The 19,137-nt window shown below is 39.6% G+C and overlaps 1 protein-coding gene and 1 long non-coding RNA gene across 11 annotated transcripts; both read left to right on the top strand.

Annotated features, from left to right (window-relative positions):
• Positions 1–3,646: 3,646 nt before the first annotated feature.
• LOC131018096 (uncharacterized) lies at positions 3,647–12,109 on the top strand. 10 transcript variants are annotated; one of them, XM_057946818.1, is made up of 4 exons: positions 3,649–4,008; positions 5,929–6,012; positions 8,063–9,063; positions 11,814–12,109. In XM_057946818.1, exons 3-4 carry the CDS (start codon positions 8,064–8,066, stop codon positions 11,816–11,818), a joined length of 1,005 nt encoding a protein of 334 aa, XP_057802801.1. In that variant the 5' UTR covers positions 3,649–4,008; positions 5,929–6,012; position 8,063; the 3' UTR covers positions 11,819–12,109. The 10 variants fall into 10 exon arrangements, 1 of the variants encoding a protein (XP_057802801.1); XR_009100043.1 differs by lacking the exons at positions 8,063–9,063; positions 11,814–12,109 and adding exons at positions 6,122–6,367; positions 6,519–6,814 and having other exon boundaries at positions 3,713–4,008; XR_009100046.1 differs by lacking the exons at positions 3,649–4,008; positions 5,929–6,012; positions 8,063–9,063 and adding exons at positions 9,638–9,983; positions 11,224–11,307; positions 11,417–11,662.
• Positions 12,110–17,002: 4,893 nt separating this feature from the next.
• Positions 17,003–18,038, top strand: LOC131019191 (uncharacterized). Its single transcript, XR_009100120.1, has 2 exons — positions 17,003–17,181; positions 17,742–18,038. It is a non-coding gene; the product is annotated as an uncharacterized LOC131019191 (long non-coding RNA).
• The last annotated feature ends 1,099 nt before the right edge of the window (positions 18,039–19,137 follow it).

Genomic DNA, 19,137 nt, shown 5'->3' with positions numbered 1-19,137 from the left:
CTGTTTTTTGCTCGAAAGTACGTGGCGTTGTCTCACAGTCCAGACCCAGATTACCAGGTAATCTATCGGGCACGAGGAAAGTTTCCAGCCGATATACCATTCAAGCCCAATCTTATACATGTTTTAGGTATAATTGTCTTTTAGTCCAAAACCAAAAGTTTTAGGGGTCAAAGTACAAAGAATTTTATAATGGGGTTATTTTTGAATATTCCAAACTTTGGCCATGGGAGATTCCAGAAAAAATTGAAAGGTGATGAATTATGGGGCAAAATCTAAAGGTGGTGTTATAAACTAGAATTTGGTCATAGTTCATGTATTTAGGGGCAATAACCCCAAATAAAAATAATAAAAACTGTCCACTTTTTAATTGAAAAGACAGAAATACCCTTAACTTTAAATACATAAAAACTAACCATTTTTCTCTCATTCTCTCTCTCTCTCACTACCGCCGCAACCACCACCATCTCTCTCTTCCTCCACCACCTCCTGCTTCACCACAGCCGCCATACTCTCCGATACCGACCTCCGTGCCACCGCCTAACGAGATCTACACCGCCTCGACCTCGTCGCCTCCGCCATCTCCTGCTTCGCCCCCCGCCGCGAAGCGCCGCCGCCCCGGCCTCACCGCCCCCGTCATCTCCTGCTTCACCCCCGCCGCGACTTTAGCCTCCTCCCGCCACCAATTCCTTCGAAATAGAGGAGGATGAGTGCGGCAGCGCTTCGAGTTCCGCGGCAGCTGCGGAGGATCTCACCGACGCGCCGTCGTTTCTAGGGTTTCTGACGAGCTGGTCGGCAATCAACAGATCTCTCTCTCTCGACAGATCTCCCCCAAATCTGATGTGAATTTGAGTTTTTCTAATTTCTCTCCCCCAGAAATTGAAGGCGGCGGCGGCTACCTTTCCTCTCCAGCGACGGCGACAAAGTTCCTTTCTCCATCAGCGGTACTCCAGCAGCGCAGCGTTCTCCAGCGGGCGGTGCTCCAGCGGTGGTGATTCTTAGAGATCCAGCGGCGGTGCGACGTTCTCCGGCGTTTTTCGACGCTTCTGCCATCTCCTCTCTCTCCCTCTCTTTGCTGCGACAACGTTCTCCGGTGTTTTTCATTTGCAGTGACTTATTCTATGAAAGAGTTGGAGTTTCTCATTTCGTTGTTTCTCTCATAAATATTCAATATAGGTCGTTGGTTTACTTTCCTGTAAATGAAGTGATAATTGTTCTTCTCTAACAAACTATTCTTCAGTAGCTGCTGTTTGTGATATTACTCTTCAAAAATTCAAGCAGTCTCAATGTTTTCTCTTAATGTATTTCCTGTATTTTTCATTGCTTATGTTGCCAAAATCAAGATAGCTTTTTGTTGTCATTCATATGTAGTATGTTTGATTGAGTGTTGATCATCTTGTTTGAGTTGATAGGGGTAGAATGGATTCAAGTGCACACAACTTTGGTTCGTCAGAATTGGAGTTGGATTTGGAGAGGGAGTATGAGATCAATCTAAATCTTCCCGGTTCAAGTCCACCGCCATTGCAGAGCTTCGTTGCAGCAGGTTTTGAGAGCAATGCTGCATACTTCTCGTGGCCGGCTTGCAAGATAAGTGATGCAGCAGAGGATTGCTAGTGCTGCGAATATTATGGCCTATGAAGTCTGTGGGAATCAAACCAAGCAAATGTTGTAATTTCTTGAGAATTATGCCTTTACCTATGAGATTTCGATTGGTGAAATGTTTTATTTTAATGTTTTTAGAGTTTGTGGTTGGCTTGCTTGGTATAGTAAAGTGCCATTTATTTTGATTCGGAATAGAGGATATACGTACGAATTCACAATTTAATGTTTTTGAATTCACGACCATATTTATGAATTCACAACTTAATATTTTTAAATTCACATCTAGATTTAAGAATTCACAACCACGTCGATGAATTCATAACTTAATGTTCTTGAATTCACAACTAGCTCGATCAATTCATAACTTAATATTCTTGAATTTACAACCAAATCTATAAATTCACAATCAAAATAAATTACAGTTTTAATTGTGAATTCAAACTTTAAAAACTCAAACTCACAACTACTTGAATTCACAACCAAAATAAATTCTAGTTGTGAATTAAATTCAAGTTGTGAATTCGACTGATTGTGAATTCACAACCAACATAAATATGGTTGTGAATTAAATTTTGGTTGTGAATTCGTTTGTTGTGAATTCACAACCAAAAAATTCTAGTTGTGAATTCGATTGGTTGTGAATTAAATTTTGGCTGTGAATTAGACTAGTTGTGAATTCACAAACAAAAAATTCTGGTTGTGAATTCGACTGGTTGTGAATTCTCAATTCACAACCAGTGTGAATTCACAACCAAAATTTTTTGGTTGTGAATTCACACTGGTTGTGAATTGCGGGATTTTTTAAAGGGGTGATGTAAAGTGGACATTTTTTTAATTTTTAATGTGAAGGGTATTTTGGTAACAGTGGACATTTTTTATGTTTTTTTATTTTAGTTGTCACGACCGGCCATTAATTAAGGATAATTAAGCCGGGAAAACCATGACTAAGGGAGGGAGATTAGAAGCGGGGTAGAAAGGGGAATAATTAAACAAGGAATGATAGTATTTAATCGTTGTTAACAAAAGGAATATTTATAATATAACGGAGGTTTAGTCATATTGACTCAAATAAACTAATAAGTTCGGATAATTCCAACTTAGCCAAAATATCATAATACTTCTGAGTACGCAGCGGAATAAGGTTCTGATTACATGTATGAAGACATGTATCCCCAGAGTTCATTAATACATAAGGATAAGACAAAAGACTCCGCTCGTCACTTCATCACCACCAGCCGCTGCTCAACCTGCACATTTAGAAATATATGCAGGGCTGAGTACAAAAGTACTCAGTGGGCACGTATGCCTAAGTATAAAAATACATGCTTCAAAACTGTAAATTGTCATGCCATCGTAAACAGTACATCAAGGGAGTTTTCGTGAGATAGGCCCAAGCTTACTAAATTCTTTTGTGATTCTTAAAGTTCGACTGATCAGTCTAAGTTCTCTTATAATCTATCATATCTGAAGCTGTGTGCCGGAGAGGTGGCCACCTCTCACGGACACTTGACCGGCCAACCCGCTCGATGACTCACGGCCTTGGGTGTACACTAGCCCTGGCAGGATAGCTATCAACTGCTCAGGACCCGAATTCGATTACAAACTTGGCAAAAGCCACATCAGATAGATATCATACTGGAATTGAAACATTTTATGGCAAGACAATACTTGAAATAACTTTAACTCAAAGATTTTGTCATGAAATAACTTGCTTGAACGTAATATTTAAACTCATTTGATATATATGAAAGTAATGCCCACCTGATAGGATATTTCTGTGATACGGTGGCTCCTTAATCGCTTGTTATTCCCGACCTTGACCATTATTACGAGAATGTACATATGTAATACCCCGATTTCTTCTTAATAGGATTTCACGAGAATACTTGAACTTAGAATAAGTAGTTTCTCGCCCGGATAAATTATTATATTTCTTTTCGAAAAAGTATTCCTTTTAATAATAGATTTTATCAAATTATTTGAAGGCAATGTGCTTATATTTTCTATCTCAATAAATTATTTTGATGTGGGCTTTGTAAACAATTTGCAAATGATCACTTATTTAAGAAGCCCACTATATCTTTAAGTGGACCGAATATATATATATATATCTTGAGTTTTTGCATGAGTTTTTAATCTTTTACTTGGGGCAGTAGAATTGACACATTACATGATCATCAGTAGTTAGTTTTAATGCATGATAGGGGTACTTCCACGTCTTCTTCTTCCTGCCAGTTTCCCCTATAAATTTTAGCCATTCTCGCCCTTTCGATCACACACGAAGCAGCTTAACTCTTCACCCAACACACAACTCAAAATCCCATCTTCTCACCAAGAGTAGCAGGCGACAGTTCGTAGCTCAAAATCACAGCCCTCAAAATTTACTTCATAACAGAACTCCTCATTAAGGTTTGCCCCAGTACACTTCTTCTCAACAAACAATCATGTTCATACACCACACACAAAAGCATAATAACCATTCTTTATTTACAATCAAACAGGACATTCATAAAAGATGATTAGCATACATGAATAAAGATCATATCTTGCTTTTTTTTTTATGTACATATGGTTGTTACAGAAACTGCACATGAAAAAGAAAACAAGTTTACAGAATGTCTATGGACTAATTGAGCCTTACATGTATTTTCTGTAATCTTTCGCTATGTGTTGTTGATGTGGGAGTCGAGTCGAGGCGAGTCAGGGCAGGGGGGAGCGAAGGCAGCAGTGCTGCTGTGGTCACCGCGGCGGCGCGGTTACTGCTGTTGTCGCCGGCGTGGCTGTCATCGCGGATAGAATGAGAGAAGGAGGGGAGGCGGGATAGAGTCGGCAGTTGCGAACGGCGGCGGTGGTGGTCTGAAACTCCTGCTGCCCGTCGGCCGATAGAAAGATAAGGAAGGGTCTGAGAGGGTGAGTAGGAGGTGGCTGGCGGCGGTGGTCCTTCGCCGTTGGCCGTCCAGCCGAGAAAAAAAAAGATGGGAAGGGTAGATTTGCAGATTTAGGGATTTCAGAATTTGGGTATTTGAGAGAAAGAGAGAAAGAGAAGCAAGATGGGGAAAATGGAGAGGGGGAAAAGTGAGGGCGGCGGCGACAACGCTGTTGTCGCCGGCGATGGAGAAGTGGCGAGGCAGCTGGTGAGAGAGAGATGGCGGAGAGAGGAGGAGAAAGGGGTGTGTTCTGGTTTTGGTGAGAGAGAGAGGGGAGACGTAAAGAGGGAGAAATAAGGGGGAGTTTGACTTATGGAATTTTGGGCTTGTTTGTTTATAATTTGGGCCTATACTTTTAATTCAAGTTGGGCCTGATTTAATTAAAGAGTTGGGCTGCATGTTTGTTAAGATGTTGGGCTGATTTACATTCTTTAAATCATGTTTTACTTAAATCATTTAGTCAAGTCCTTAATCAGTTGGTTAATTTGAATAATTTGAGTTTGATTGATTATTTGTGTAATTATTTACTTTATGTGATTTTAACTTTTGATATGAATTTGCATAGTGAATAATGCAATAAAAGTATTTTGATAATTTCGATTTTTAAGATTTTCAATTGAGTTTTGAAAATCCGGGCGCAGAATATGGAAGGGTCTGAGAGGGTGAGTAGGAGGTGGCTGGCGGCGGTGGTCCTTCGCCGTTGGCCGTCCAGCCGAGAAAAAAAAAAGATGGGAAGGGTAGATTTGCAGATTTAGGGATTTCAGAATTTGGGTATTTGAGAGAAAGAGAGAAAGAGAAGCAAGATGGGGAAAATGGAGAGGGGGAAAAGTGAGGGCGGCGGCGACAACGCTGTTGTCGCCGGCGATGGAGAAGTGGCGAGGCAGCTGGTGAGAGAGAGATGGCGGAGAGAGGAGGAGAAAGGGGTGTGTTCTGGTTTTGGTGAGAGAGAGAGGGGAGACGTAAAGAGGGAGAAATAAGGGGGAGTTTGACTTATGGAATTTTGGGCTTGTTTGTTTATAATTTGGGCCTATACTTTTAATTCAAGTTGGGCCTGATTTAATTAAAGAGTTGGGCTGCATGTTTGTTAAGATGTTGGGCTGATTTACATTCTTTAAATCATGTTTTACTTAAATCATTTAGTCAAGTCCTTAATCAGTTGGTTAATTTGAATAATTTGAGTTTGATTGATTATTTGTGTAATTATTTACTTTATGTGATTTTAACTTTTGATATGAATTTGCATAGTGAATAATGCAATAAAAGTATTTTGATAATTTCGATTTTTAAGATTTTCAATTGAGTTTTGAAAATCCGGGCGCAGAATATTAAGATTTAGTAGCTTTGTTAAAATGTTAGCAGAGACGATATTTTGAGGCCTATTAAGATTAGATTATTCTTGTAGGTCCACTTGATAGAAGGTTTTAGCACTGATTTTACAAGGCAAGAGAATTTGTGCATCTTTTATCTACAGGCTTGTCCTAACGAGGTGGGTTTTTATTTTCCAATGTATGTTTTGAGTTATTGAGCTCTAAATTTTTATGCAAATGCAAATGAATGTCCATGTTAAAATGTTTTTATCTCTCTATTGTTTAAAGTGCTCCTATGTTCTCTAACGATCGGGTCCTAGCCGACGTAGCGATTGGATCGCCCTGGTTAGGATTGTGTACACACAAGGGGGTATTGTGGGCTGCTCCCACTTGCCTCAGACTGTCAGACTTGGGCTGCTCCCATTTCTGAAACATGCATGGTAGTGGACCTCTGTGGGCTGCTCCCACAAGTTCACATAATAGGTGAAGCACCAGTAGAGAGAAGACTGAAAATGGATCCACAATTTATTTTAAGTATGCATGGAATGCTTTCTAATATTTCTATGTTATACTGTTCATAGCATGGATTATTCTTTTAAATGGATTTTTCAAATGTTTTCAAATGGCTAAACCCACTGAGTATATTAGTACTCAGCCCTGCAATTGTTTTCAAAACCTTTTGCAGGTTGAGCGGCAGATGGTGACGTGCGAAGCTGAGGGAGGGTGTTGCTGTATTCCCAAATGAATGTCAAGAATAAATTCCGCTGCCATAATATTCACTTAGGTGGATATCTTTTGAGATTGACTCTTTAAATATTCTTAGCCTAATTATTATGAACTCTTTTGGCAATCGCATTTCTAGCAACTGAACCTCGCATATATGTATGTCTAGTTTGAAGTGTTATCTTGTTGTCTCAGACCTCCGAACTTTTGATCCTGGTTGGGAGAATTTCTATCTAAGTTGTCGTATTTATTATCCTTAAATTCCGAAATTCCTTTATTATGAATGTGTCACCCAAATCTAAAGACATATCACCTATTTTATCCTAGCAAAGTCTAGAAATCCCATTAAGTAGCACGTTTCCTATTCTCCCGGGAATGAGGGCTGTCACAGATGGTATCAGAGCGAAAGTTCTTGGCTCTGAGACCGCAAGTTCATTGATGTCGAGTCTAGGATAACATCTCTAGACTTCTTAAAGTTTATACAGCAACCCTCAGCTAGTCGTCACACTGCCCTCAACCAAGGTATGTTAATCATGTTTTCAAAATGTTTACTGAAATGCATGCACCAAATGAATATGTTATAAAACATGTTAAGATTGAATATGCACTGAGATAGAACATGCATTATGATTGAACATGCATTGAGATGAACATGTATTGAGACTGAACATGCATAGAGACGGGACACGCATTGAGAATGAACATGCACTGAGACAAAACATGCATTGAGACGGAACATGTATTGAGACTGAACATGCATTGAAACATAGCATGTATTGAAACTATAAACGCACTGAGGATGAACATGCATTGAGATAGAATATACGTATTGAGACTGAACATGCAATAAGAATGGATGTGTTTTGAGATTGAATGCATTGATATGAATTGTGACTGAACATACACTGAAGCGGATCATGTATGGAGACGTCCGTACACTGAAACGCAACATGTATGGAACCTTAACATTTATTGAGACTAGACATGCATATGATCATGAATTTGAGATTTAAATATTTTATCATACAAAAGTATGTGCCCGACTTGTTTTGAAATGAGGAAATGTTGCATAAATGATTAATATGCAATTTATTACCATGAGATGATTCAACCAATGCGTGTTATTACATGTGAACCTAGAAAGGATATGATGACAGACTATAGTCGCTTGATGAACTGATGAAGGATGTCTTTAGATTTCTATTTTTATAACCAACGAATTTTAGAAGACATGAACAGATTAAGAATAGAAAGGACTATACAATGAAAGCACTGAACATAGAATGACAGAACATAGAAAGTATAGAACGGTAGAAACGTAGAAACATAGAAGAATAAGGCATAGAAAATCGGAATACGAAAGTTAGAATATCAGAGCATGACACATAAAAAGGTGACTCATGGACAACCAATATTGGTTTCAGAATAGAAAGATTTTTAGGTCATTAGTATCATAGATTTTTAAGAAGAATGAAGAAGAAGCCCAACATTGTTGATTACATGCAGAATGGCAGGAAGAGGACCTAATCCTGAAGAACATGTGCCACGAGTTATACCAGAACGTAGTGTGGAAGAGAGGTTTCGCAAGCATAATCCACCAACTTTTGATGGCCTTGGTGATCCTCTGGATGCCGAGAGATGGGTAAGAGCTACTGAAAGAATACTCAACCATGTTGGCTGTGGGGATAGGGAGAAACTCACATGCGCAATTTTCCAACTCGTTGATGAGGCCGAATTCTGGTGGGAATCGGTGCAACGAACTTTGACCCCCGAGCAATGGGAGGCGTACACGTGGAATGATTTTAAAGAAAGATTGTATGAAAAATATATCCCTGGATGCTATAGAAAGAAGAAACAAGATGAGTTTTGGAATTTACGACAAGGAAATATGACGGTCACTGAGTACGATCGAATGTTTAACCAGCTCTCGCGATATGCTCCGCATCTAGTTGACACGGACGAGAAATGTGCAGAAAAGTTTCGACAAGGTCTACGGCTTGAGATAGCCGTTCCACTAGCCAGTCAGGGAGCATTAACATATGCTCAATCTTTGAGCAGGGCCCTAAACATCGAAGCAATACTACCAAAGGAAAAAGAAAATGTGTCAGCACAAGCACCGACCCAAAACTATGGAAAAATGAAACGTAAATGGGAAGGCGGAAATGAAGGGAACCCAGGAAAAATGAAGCAACCATGGAGAGGAACTCAGCAACAACAAGGACAGGCTGAAGGAAAGCCTTTATGTCCAACATGTCAGAAAAATCACTATGGTGAATGTAAGATAGGCTCCAACGACTGCTTTAGGTGCAAGCAACCAGGGCATTTTGCCAGAGACTGCCCAAACAATAACAGGAACATGGGAATTCCACAACCTCAGAACCTTGCCCCTCAAAGGCCGAATCAAGTACTAATTGGTAACGAGCGGCCAAATCAGAGACAGCCTGCACGTGCTAGGGCTTATGCTCTTAACCAACAACAAGCAGTTGAAGCACCTGAATATTTAGAAGGTACAATTGTCATAAATTGACGTATCTGTTTTAACATCAAGAGCTTCATACTTTTGTCTCTACATGCATGTGAAATGTTAAGTTTAAAGCCTATGGTGGTGGAAGCTTTCAAGATGATATATATATATAAAAATGATAAGCAAGCATGACAAGTTAGTCATATTTGGGATTTAGAAAATGGAAAGAGATTGATGGACATGTTCGATCGAAAGATCAAAACCTTATGGAGTATCCAGATTTATTCTGCCTTTATAGAATCTCTATGAACGAGAAAAGTATGTGCAAACTAGAAGTCAAGTTTGCTAGCCGAGAATTTCAAATTTCGAGGACGAAATTTTTTTAACGGGGAAGGGTTGTAATACCCCGATTTCTTCTTAATAGGATTTCACGAGAATACTTGAACTTAGAATAAGTAGTTTCTCGCCCGGATAAATTATTATATTTCTTTTCGAAAAAGTATTCCTTTTAATAATAGATTTTATCAAATTATTTGAAGGCAATGTGCTTATATTTTCTATCTCAATAAATTATTTTGATGTGGGCTTTGTAAACAATTTGCAAATGATCACTTATTTAAGAAGCCCACTATATCTTTAAGTGGACCGAATATATATATATATATCTTGAGTTTTTGCATGAGTTTTTAATCTTTTACTTGGGGCAGTAGAATTGACACATTACATGATCATCAGTAGTTAGTTTTAATGCATGATAGGGGTACTTCCACGTCTTCTTCTTCCTGCCAGTTTCCCCTATAAATTTTAGCCATTCTCGCCCTTTCGATCACACACGAAGCAGCTTAACTCTTCACCCAACACACAACTCAAAATCCCATCTTCTCACCAAGAGTAGCAGGCGACAGTTCGTAGCTCAAAATCACAGCCCTCAAAATTTACTTCATAACAGAACTCCTCATTAAGGTTTGCCCCAGTACACTTCTTCTCAACAAACAATCATGTTCATACACCACACACAAAAGCATAATAACCATTCTTTATTTACAATCAAACAGGACATTCATAAAAGATGATTAGCATACATGAATAAAGATCATATCTTGCTTTTTTTTTTATGTACATATGGTTGTTACAGAAACTGCACATGAAAAAGAAAACAAGTTTACAGAATGTCTATGGACTAATTGAGCCTTACATGTATTTTCTGTAATCTTTCGCTATGTGTTGTTGATGTGGGAGTCGAGTCGAGGCGAGTCAGGGCAGGGGGGAGCGAAGGCAGCAGTGCTGCTGTGGTCACCGCGGCGGCGCGGTTACTGCTGTTGTCGCCGGCGTGGCTGTCATCGCGGATAGAATGAGAGAAGGAGGGGAGGCGGGATAGAGTCGGCAGTTGCGAACGGCGGCGGTGGTGGTCTGAAACTCCTGCTGCCCGTCGGCCGATAGAAAGATAAGGAAGGGTCTGAGAGGGTGAGTAGGAGGTGGCTGGCGGCGGTGGTCCTTCGCCGTTGGCCGTCCAGCCGAGAAAAAAAAAGATGGGAAGGGTAGATTTGCAGATTTAGGGATTTCAGAATTTGGGTATTTGAGAGAAAGAGAGAAAGAGAAGCAAGATGGGGAAAATGGAGAGGGGGAAAAGTGAGGGCGGCGGCGACAACGCTGTTGTCGCCGGCGATGGAGAAGTGGCGAGGCAGCTGGTGAGAGAGAGATGGCGGAGAGAGGAGGAGAAAGGGGTGTGTTCTGGTTTTGGTGAGAGAGAGAGGGGAGACGTAAAGAGGGAGAAATAAGGGGGAGTTTGACTTATGGAATTTTGGGCTTGTTTGTTTATAATTTGGGCCTATACTTTTAATTCAAGTTGGGCCTGATTTAATTAAAGAGTTGGGCTGCATGTTTGTTAAGATGTTGGGCTGATTTACATTCTTTAAATCATGTTTTACTTAAATCATTTAGTCAAGTCCTTAATCAGTTGGTTAATTTGAATAATTTGAGTTTGATTGATTATTTGTGTAATTATTTACTTTATGTGATTTTAACTTTTGATATGAATTTGCATAGTGAATAATGCAATAAAAGTATTTTGATAATTTCGATTTTTAAGATTTTCAATTGAGTTTTGAAAATCCGGGCGCAGAATATTAAGATTTAGTAGCTTTGTTAAAATGTTAGCAGAGACGATATTTTGAGGCCTATTAAGATTAGATTATTCTTGTAGGTCCACTTGATAGAAGGTTTTAGCACTGATTTTACAAGGCAAGAGAATTTGTGCATCTTTTATCTACAGGCTTGTCCTAACGAGGTGGGTTTTTATTTTCCAATGTATGTTTTGAGTTATTGAGCTCTAAATTTTTATGCAAATGCAAATGAATGTCCATGTTAAAATGTTTTTATCTCTCTATTGTTTAAAGTGCTCCTATGTTCTCTAACGATCGGGTCCTAGCCGACGTAGCGATTGGATCGCCCTGGTTAGGATTGTGTACACACAAGGGGGTATTGTGGGCTGCTCCCACTTGCCTCAGACTGTCAGACTTGGGCTGCTCCCATTTCTGAAACATGCATGGTAGTGGACCTCTGTGGGCTGCTCCCACAAGTTCACATAATAGGTGAAGCACCAGTAGAGAGAAGACTGAAAATGGATCCACAATTTATTTTAAGTATGCATGGAATGCTTTCTAATATTTCTATGTTATACTGTTCATAGCATGGATTATTCTTTTAAATGGATTTTTCAAATGTTTTCAAATGGCTAAACCCACTGAGTATATTAGTACTCAGCCCTGCAATTGTTTTCAAAACCTTTTGCAGGTTGAGCGGCAGATGGTGACGTGCGAAGCTGAGGGAGGGTGTTGCTGTATTCCCAAATGAATGTCAAGAATAAATTCCGCTGCCATAATATTCACTTAGGTGGATATCTTTTGAGATTGACTCTTTAAATATTCTTAGCCTAATTATTATGAACTCTTTTGGCAATCGCATTTCTAGCAACTGAACCTCGCATATATGTATGTCTAGTTTGAAGTGTTATCTTGTTGTCTCAGACCTCCGAACTTTTGATCCTGGTTGGGAGAATTTCTATCTAAGTTGTCGTATTTATTATCCTTAAATTCCGAAATTCCTTTATTATGAATGTGTCACCCAAATCTAAAGACATATCACCTATTTTATCCTAGCAAAGTCTAGAAATCCCATTAAGTAGCACGTTTCCTATTCTCCCGGGAATGAGGGCTGTCACAACATAAGATATTGCTCGATGAAAATCCTCAAATGAGAATGCGTATTTAACTATGCATGAACCTTATATGCATGAACTTATTATTCTGAACGACATTCGGGAACTTCTATTAGTAGTCTCTCCACATAGGACTAAGCAATGAGATTAGCTATCTCTCTTCTATTGCGGTTAAACAATTAACTATAAATATTCTGCTCATCTCAGGGTGTTCTAACCCTCCCAATGAATAAATCCAAATTGGAGATAATTGAATCGAATCAACCGATTAATCGAGGTTAATCAATATTCGAGTCAAAGAAATAATAATGGTAATTCAATAATTAAAAGGCTAAAACATAAGGAAGCCTAATAATTAATCAAGAATGACTCGAACGGAAATGAAGCAATCGGGCTGGAATAATATAATGACGAGGTCCAAATAATATAATAATTATCTTGAACTCAAATAATTAAAGGAATAATTAGTTGGGTTCAACTGAAATAATTCATTGGTTCAGTAACTAAAATAAATTGGCCCAAATGAAGAAGTAAATAGTTGGGCTTAACTAAATAAATCTGAAACAGGCCCAATAGAATTAAATAAATTTCAGCCCAAGAAAATTAAATAAATTCGGCCCAGATAGAAAGAAAAATAGATGGCCCAATGAATTAATAATTAAAGTCCAAGCAAAATAATTGAGTTAGGCCCAATTATACAATTAAAGGGGAAAGCCCAAATCCTCCCCCCCAAACATCTCAGTTTCTCTCTTCTCAATCAAAAGACGCTCTCTTCGGTTCTCTCTCTCTCTCCCTCGACCCGCCTTCAGCCGAGGCGTCCGCCGCCGCAGCTCCGGCGCGGCCGTGCCTGGCCAAGGGCGGCGCCTCTCGCCGTCTCACTCTCTTCTCGCTCAAGCTGGCAGAAACAATTGAAGCCCTGCCTCTCCCCCTTTCAAAATCGAGCCCTAGCTCTCCCAAAATCAGAAATCGCCGCCGCCGCCCCTGCAATTCCGGCGATCGTCCCTCCACCTTTACCTCCATCTCTGCCTTCCCTCGTTTTCAATTTCTTGAATTCAACCTTGAGAAAAAAAAGGGAAAGCGAGCCCTAATTCTCCCGCCTGTGCTTCGATCTGCTGCCGCCGCCGCGGGACCGGCGAGCGGCACCGCTGTCCGCGCATCCCTCCGACGCCTGCGCTCTTCCTCCCTTGAGAAAGCTCCGACGGGAGCTTCTCCTTTTGCTGATGTAGGGTTTCCGGCGAGCAGGGGAAGGTCCGCCGCCTCCGTCGTCCTCCGAGCTCCGTCGTGCGTCAGAAGTTCATCGTCGTGCAGTTTTTCTTGGTCACAAAGCAGGGCAGTAAGCCCTCCCTCAACAAAAGCTAAGTTTCTTACTCTCACTTTACAACTACTGCGTATGAATCGCCTGAGGTATCTTATGTACATGGTTTATCAGCTGTGAGATGGTAAAGCTATGGTGTGGAGGTCGAAGTCTGTGAAAGGTTATATGTTGCTGGTTCTTCATGCTGCTATGTTCATTCTCACATAATGCATTGGTTTTGTTTGTCTATCATGCTTGGATGCAGAAAATGTGTGATGGAATATAGTATGGGGCTGAGTAATTACCTTGAAAACGTGTTCTTGGTTGTATGCTGTTGAATATATGGGCTGGAAGGACTTGAAAAGTTCTGGCAGAGAGTGAACGAATGCTCTCTCCTGCTTCTTGTTTGTTAAGGTCTTTAAGGGGTTGGAACTGAAATAGAATGTTGATCTTTGCATTAATGCAGGTGGAATTTAGAAGGTGATGAAGAAAGTTGAAGAAAGCCTACTTCCTTGAAGTTTGGCAGCAGTGCAGTAAATGATTTCTTCCTCCAATGCTTCGAGTGTTGGGGTACTACTGGACTGGAGCAGCTTGAAGTCTTGGCAGAGTAGTTAAGCCAAGTCTCCCATTTCTTTGTGATTGCTGGTGCGAAATGGAAGGAATGGGTGAAGTGTTGGGGTAGTATAAAGGGTGGATGGAGGCTGCACACTTGAGTGTGCTAGAGAATAGGTAGGAGGGGTAGGAAGAATGAGATTGGAGGAGTGGGGCGGCAGATTTTTGCACACACATACACTTCTTTTTATCTACTTTTGATGTAGTAGGGTAGTCTAGAGTAGGAGTAGGAAAGATGATGCTTGTAAATGTAGATGTGATGTAATAATTAAAATTGTTCTATCTTGATAAATCCAAATTTGTAATAATGTATGTAACACCCCGCATTTTTTTTCCTTATTATAAGTACCTTGTGTTTTAAGAGTACTGAGATATAAAAATAAGCTATTGATGAGATGAGATTTCTAATGGTTGAGCTATTATATTTTCGATGATGGAATTAGAGAGTGAAATACTTTGAGGAAATAAAGATGTATAGAGATGATGGTTGAACGAGGATGAAGTTAATGATATCTTTTCTTTTGATAGTATGTTAGCCGAGTTCTGGCCTTGGAGATCTGTTTTGGCCTAAGAGTTTTGCTATGGCTTGCGAGCTCTGCTCGGGATGCGGGCTCTGGAATGCCATAGGTGAGGTCATTCCCTATGGAATGCCATAGGTGAGGCCATTCCCTATGGAATGCCATAGGTGAGGCGATACCTATGGAAATGCCAGAGGTGAGGCAATTCCTCTGGAATGCCATAGGTGAGGTCATTCCCTATGGAATGCCATAGGTGAGGCCATTCCCTATGGAATGCCATAGGTGAGGCGATACCTATGGAAATGCCAGAGGTGAGGCAATTCCTCTGGAATGCCATAGGTGAGGCCATTCCCTATGGAATGCCATAGGTGAGGCGATACCTATGGAAATGCCAGAGGTGAGGCAATTCCTCTGGAATGCCATAGGTGAGGTCTTTTCCTATGGAAATGCCAGAGGTGGTCATTCCTCTGGAATTGCCATAGGTGAAGCCATTCCTCTGCATTGGTAGAGAAATCACCATTTCTCTGCTCTGGTGCGGAACTAACTTTAGAGAGAGAGAAGTCAAAGCAAGTGGATAAGCATAGTTATCGGATAAGATATTTTATGCAAGTGGATAATTAAGCATGTGTTGTTTATCCAATACTTGTTGGCTAAGTAAATGGGGTTATATATATATATAACACCTTTCTCTTCCATCCCCCATAACAGGCGTCCCTTTTCTCTCTCTCCTCTCTCTTTTCTCTCTCCTCTCTCGACTGTCATTACCAACGCCATTGATAAGCTGGTAAAAAGCTTCGTAAGTTACTTGTATCCCATAACCACCGATTAAATCTAGCTAAAAACATTCGTAAATCCATAGAACAAGAGCTCGGGTGAAGGTTCGAGCTAGGAGTCAAGGAAGAGGAGTTATACTTTTTGTTACAGATCATAAGAGTAAGCTTCTAAACACATGAATTTACTTATATCTAAGCTTTATGAGCATGTATATAGATGAGTGAAGCATGAAACCAACTCCTAATTCGAGCTGGTAATTTTCGAAGATCACTAGGGTTGGAAGTCTTATAAAATTTTTGTCGTCTTCTAACTTTAAGATAGAGAGTATATGCATGCTATTAAGATGTTAATTATTGATCTTTGAATGAAAAGCATGATTTGATTTTGAGATATGGTATATAAAGGTGTTAGATTGTGTGATGTTGGAAAGATAAGATTCATGAAGAAAGTGAGGATTTGAGTATGAAAATGAGCCTATGAGATTGTAGTTATGATGGTTGATGGATTAAAATGATGATTAGAATTGTTTGATAACGATAATGATGAATTGGTTTGACAAGAAAATAGAGTATGCTTGGATATATGTTTAGGATGGACTAGTTGATGATTTAATTGGCTAGCTTTTAAGCTACTGACTTGATTGTTTTTGACGGGGTTTTTGATACCCAAAAATCTTGAAAATTTTATGGTAAACATATATAAGTGTTAGGAACGTTCATGTAAAATTTGAGGTCATTTGAACATCGTCTAATAACCTTTTCATTTATGAGTCTCCAACTGCAACTGTCTACCGAAAGTGTGAAAGAAACAGATACTAGAATCACTTTTCCAGTAGTTTTTCATGAGTTTATGGTTTCTATATTTTTATATGAACAAGATGAACATGTTAGCTAGCTACCCATAAAATTTTAAGTCTTTTTGACAAGATCTACTATTTTTCTAAAATCAAAACTTTCAGTTGCACAAAACTGTCGAATAGGGTAGACTGTAGGAAAATGATCATATCTCCTAAACCACATAGAGTTTTGCAACCTACTTTTTTTTAAATGAAACTAGACGTTAAGAGGTTTCAAATGATATGAGTCCCAAACCCAGGAGAGTTCCGAGGTAAAGCAGTTTATTACTTGAAGTTGGGACAGAGTATATGAAGTCAAGTATGGTCTTTCACTAATTACACCTACTTTGATCTAGTAAATTGTATGTGTTAATGGTGATAACTATACACCTTAGTAATTCATAAAAAGGCTAATGGAGTATATATATATATGTTTATATATGTATATAGATGTAATACTTTTCCGAGATAAATGTACTTAACCGAATTTGGTTCTCTTGAGAGATTTAACCAGATGGTGAAGTCATTAAGCATTATGCGAATTATCAGATATTTGTTAAAGAATGTGTTATAACCTCACAACTTTAGTATGTGATTGATAGATGGGTTTGAGTATTTAGGAGTCGTTCCTTAATGAACTAATTAGACTTAAAATTCGGTGATGCATTGGAAATAAAAATGATGAATATTTAGAATTTATTATAAGAGAGTTTGTTACGAAGAGTGATTAGTTACAAGGGAACAAAGGAAGACTACTACTTAGATAAGAATAGTAAACCTAGTGAGGATTTGTCTAATTGACGTTTATTTTATTACATGATCGTCTATGCCAACGATGATATCTGAAGACGCGAGTCAAGGGCATAAGTAGGATTTCTCCGAAGTACTAGTACCAAAGCTAAGATTTCCAGGTGGGCATTACTTTCTAATACTCCTATTACTGGCTTTTTAAAATGATGATTATGATGATGTCTATAAGTTTTTAAGATGTTTTGAGATAAATTGATGTTTGAACTAATTAACTTGCCGAATTTTGATGACGACGAGCCTGTACGTTACACTCTACTGATGAGATGAGACGATTTCGGGTCCTGCCAAAGGCGGGATTGTGTACACGAAGGTAACCGTGAGCTGTACACCGGGTTGGCCGGTCAGAAATGACTGTGAGCCGACTGTCTGGTCGGCCGGTTACGGTGCTTGAGAAGGAGGCCTACTTCTCAGTACCATGATGATGATGATGAGTTGTAGAAGTGGTACTACATGCTAAGTATTTATGACTGCAGTCTATCTTTCATTACTTTATGATGCTTGAAATTTATCAAATGCTTACACAGGTTCTTTTAAGGAAAAACCCCTGTGTGATGTTTAAATGGCAAGTTAAATGTATAGCTCTAAGAGCGAGATTGTTTATTTTCGGCTTATGTCCACTGAGTATTTATACTCAGCCCTGCATGTATTTCTAAATGTGCAGGATGAGCAAGGAGAGAGATTGGGGAATCGCTGGAGGGCTGTTGTTCATAGACGACCCTTTTGAGTACCGTATTTTACTTCTATACGGTTGTGCGAATAGTTGAAGACTATGTTCTTGAAACTTAATTAGGATTGTTACTCTCAGCTATATGTCTTCATACATATAGTCTGATCACGCTATGTTGTGCTACCCTGAACAATATGAATCATTGTAACTATTTAGCTATACTCCCTTTTGTTTATGTTGACTAGAACCTTGATACATTTGAATGAATGAAGCTGATAATGTTTCTTTTAAGATTGATGATATTATATTAACTTGAATTATTAGTAGCTTACGCTTGACGAGTCTTTCAGATTCCTTTGTTCTACCCTATCTTTTTATTAGTCGTATCGATACCCAATCTACGCTATCACTGGCTAGATGTCGGGCTGCGACAGAGTGGTATCAGAGCAGGTTTGTCTGCTCTGAGTTTCATTCTTGATTAAGTTCAAACTCCTTGATTGAGTTAAAACTCCACGATTAAGCCAAATTCTTGATTTCAACTATCCTTGAGTTGAGTAAATCTTTCGATCTCATTTACTCATGAGACTAAATCCTACCTTGAGATTGAGTCTAGCCTACCTTGAATCCTTAGGCTAGAGTGAAAGTAAGATTGAGAGTAAGTCTAAAACAACACCTCAGTGCCCCATCTCCTCCGGCTTATCGAGGTAAGAGTTATTATTGTACTGCTTTTATGTCGAATATGAATATTGATAGTGATGAACTAATGAGATATGTAATGTTTTGATGGATGGAACTGCTTGAGGTGATGGAATATGATGTGAGCCAGTGGTTTTGGAATAAATGGAGAAATATTGAGGCTAGAATAGCCAATGCACCACCGTACCAAGCGAGATTGAGTATGTCATTGTTTGAGATATATCAAGTAAGTTCTTTATCCTTGATGTGATAGAAGTTAAAATTTTTTTTCAGGATGCAACGACATTTAGAAGAGATGATGTGTCGATGGTTCCGAGATATTAGGCCGCAGGAGGGTGACACGTTGGGTGAGTTTGTAGCACACTACCATAGACGATGGCTAGAGACTACCGCATATGGGATTGATGACGCGACAGCTATCACCCTTTTGATTCCACTGTTACCACCTGGATGGCAGGATTGGGCGGCTTCACTGGTGCCGCAGTGTGTCGTTAGGGATGAGTATGGACGATTCGAGCGTGCAGATTTTAGGGGTTTTGTAGCGACGATTAGTCACCGTTACTTTGTGTTTGAGGATCCCCCATCACCACCATATGATGCACCCCCTCCTCCGACAGATCCTTTCCCGATTATACCTGCACCCCCATCTGATGAGGTTCCATATATTCCGGAGCCATTTATGCCTGATGAGGCC

The sequence above is a fragment of the Salvia miltiorrhiza genome, chromosome 3, assembly GCF_028751815.1.
Source record: "Salvia miltiorrhiza cultivar Shanhuang (shh) chromosome 3, IMPLAD_Smil_shh, whole genome shotgun sequence".
Classification (NCBI taxonomy): domain Eukaryota; kingdom Viridiplantae; phylum Streptophyta; class Magnoliopsida; order Lamiales; family Lamiaceae; genus Salvia; species Salvia miltiorrhiza.
This window is presented reverse-complemented; position numbering and strand designations above follow the sequence as displayed.

Bases quoted from the DNA above. Each gene is read 5' to 3' on its own strand.
- LOC131018096 (XM_057946818.1), top strand. From the start codon at position 8,064: ATGGCAGGAAGAGGACCTAATCCTGAAGAACATGTGCCACGAGTTATA.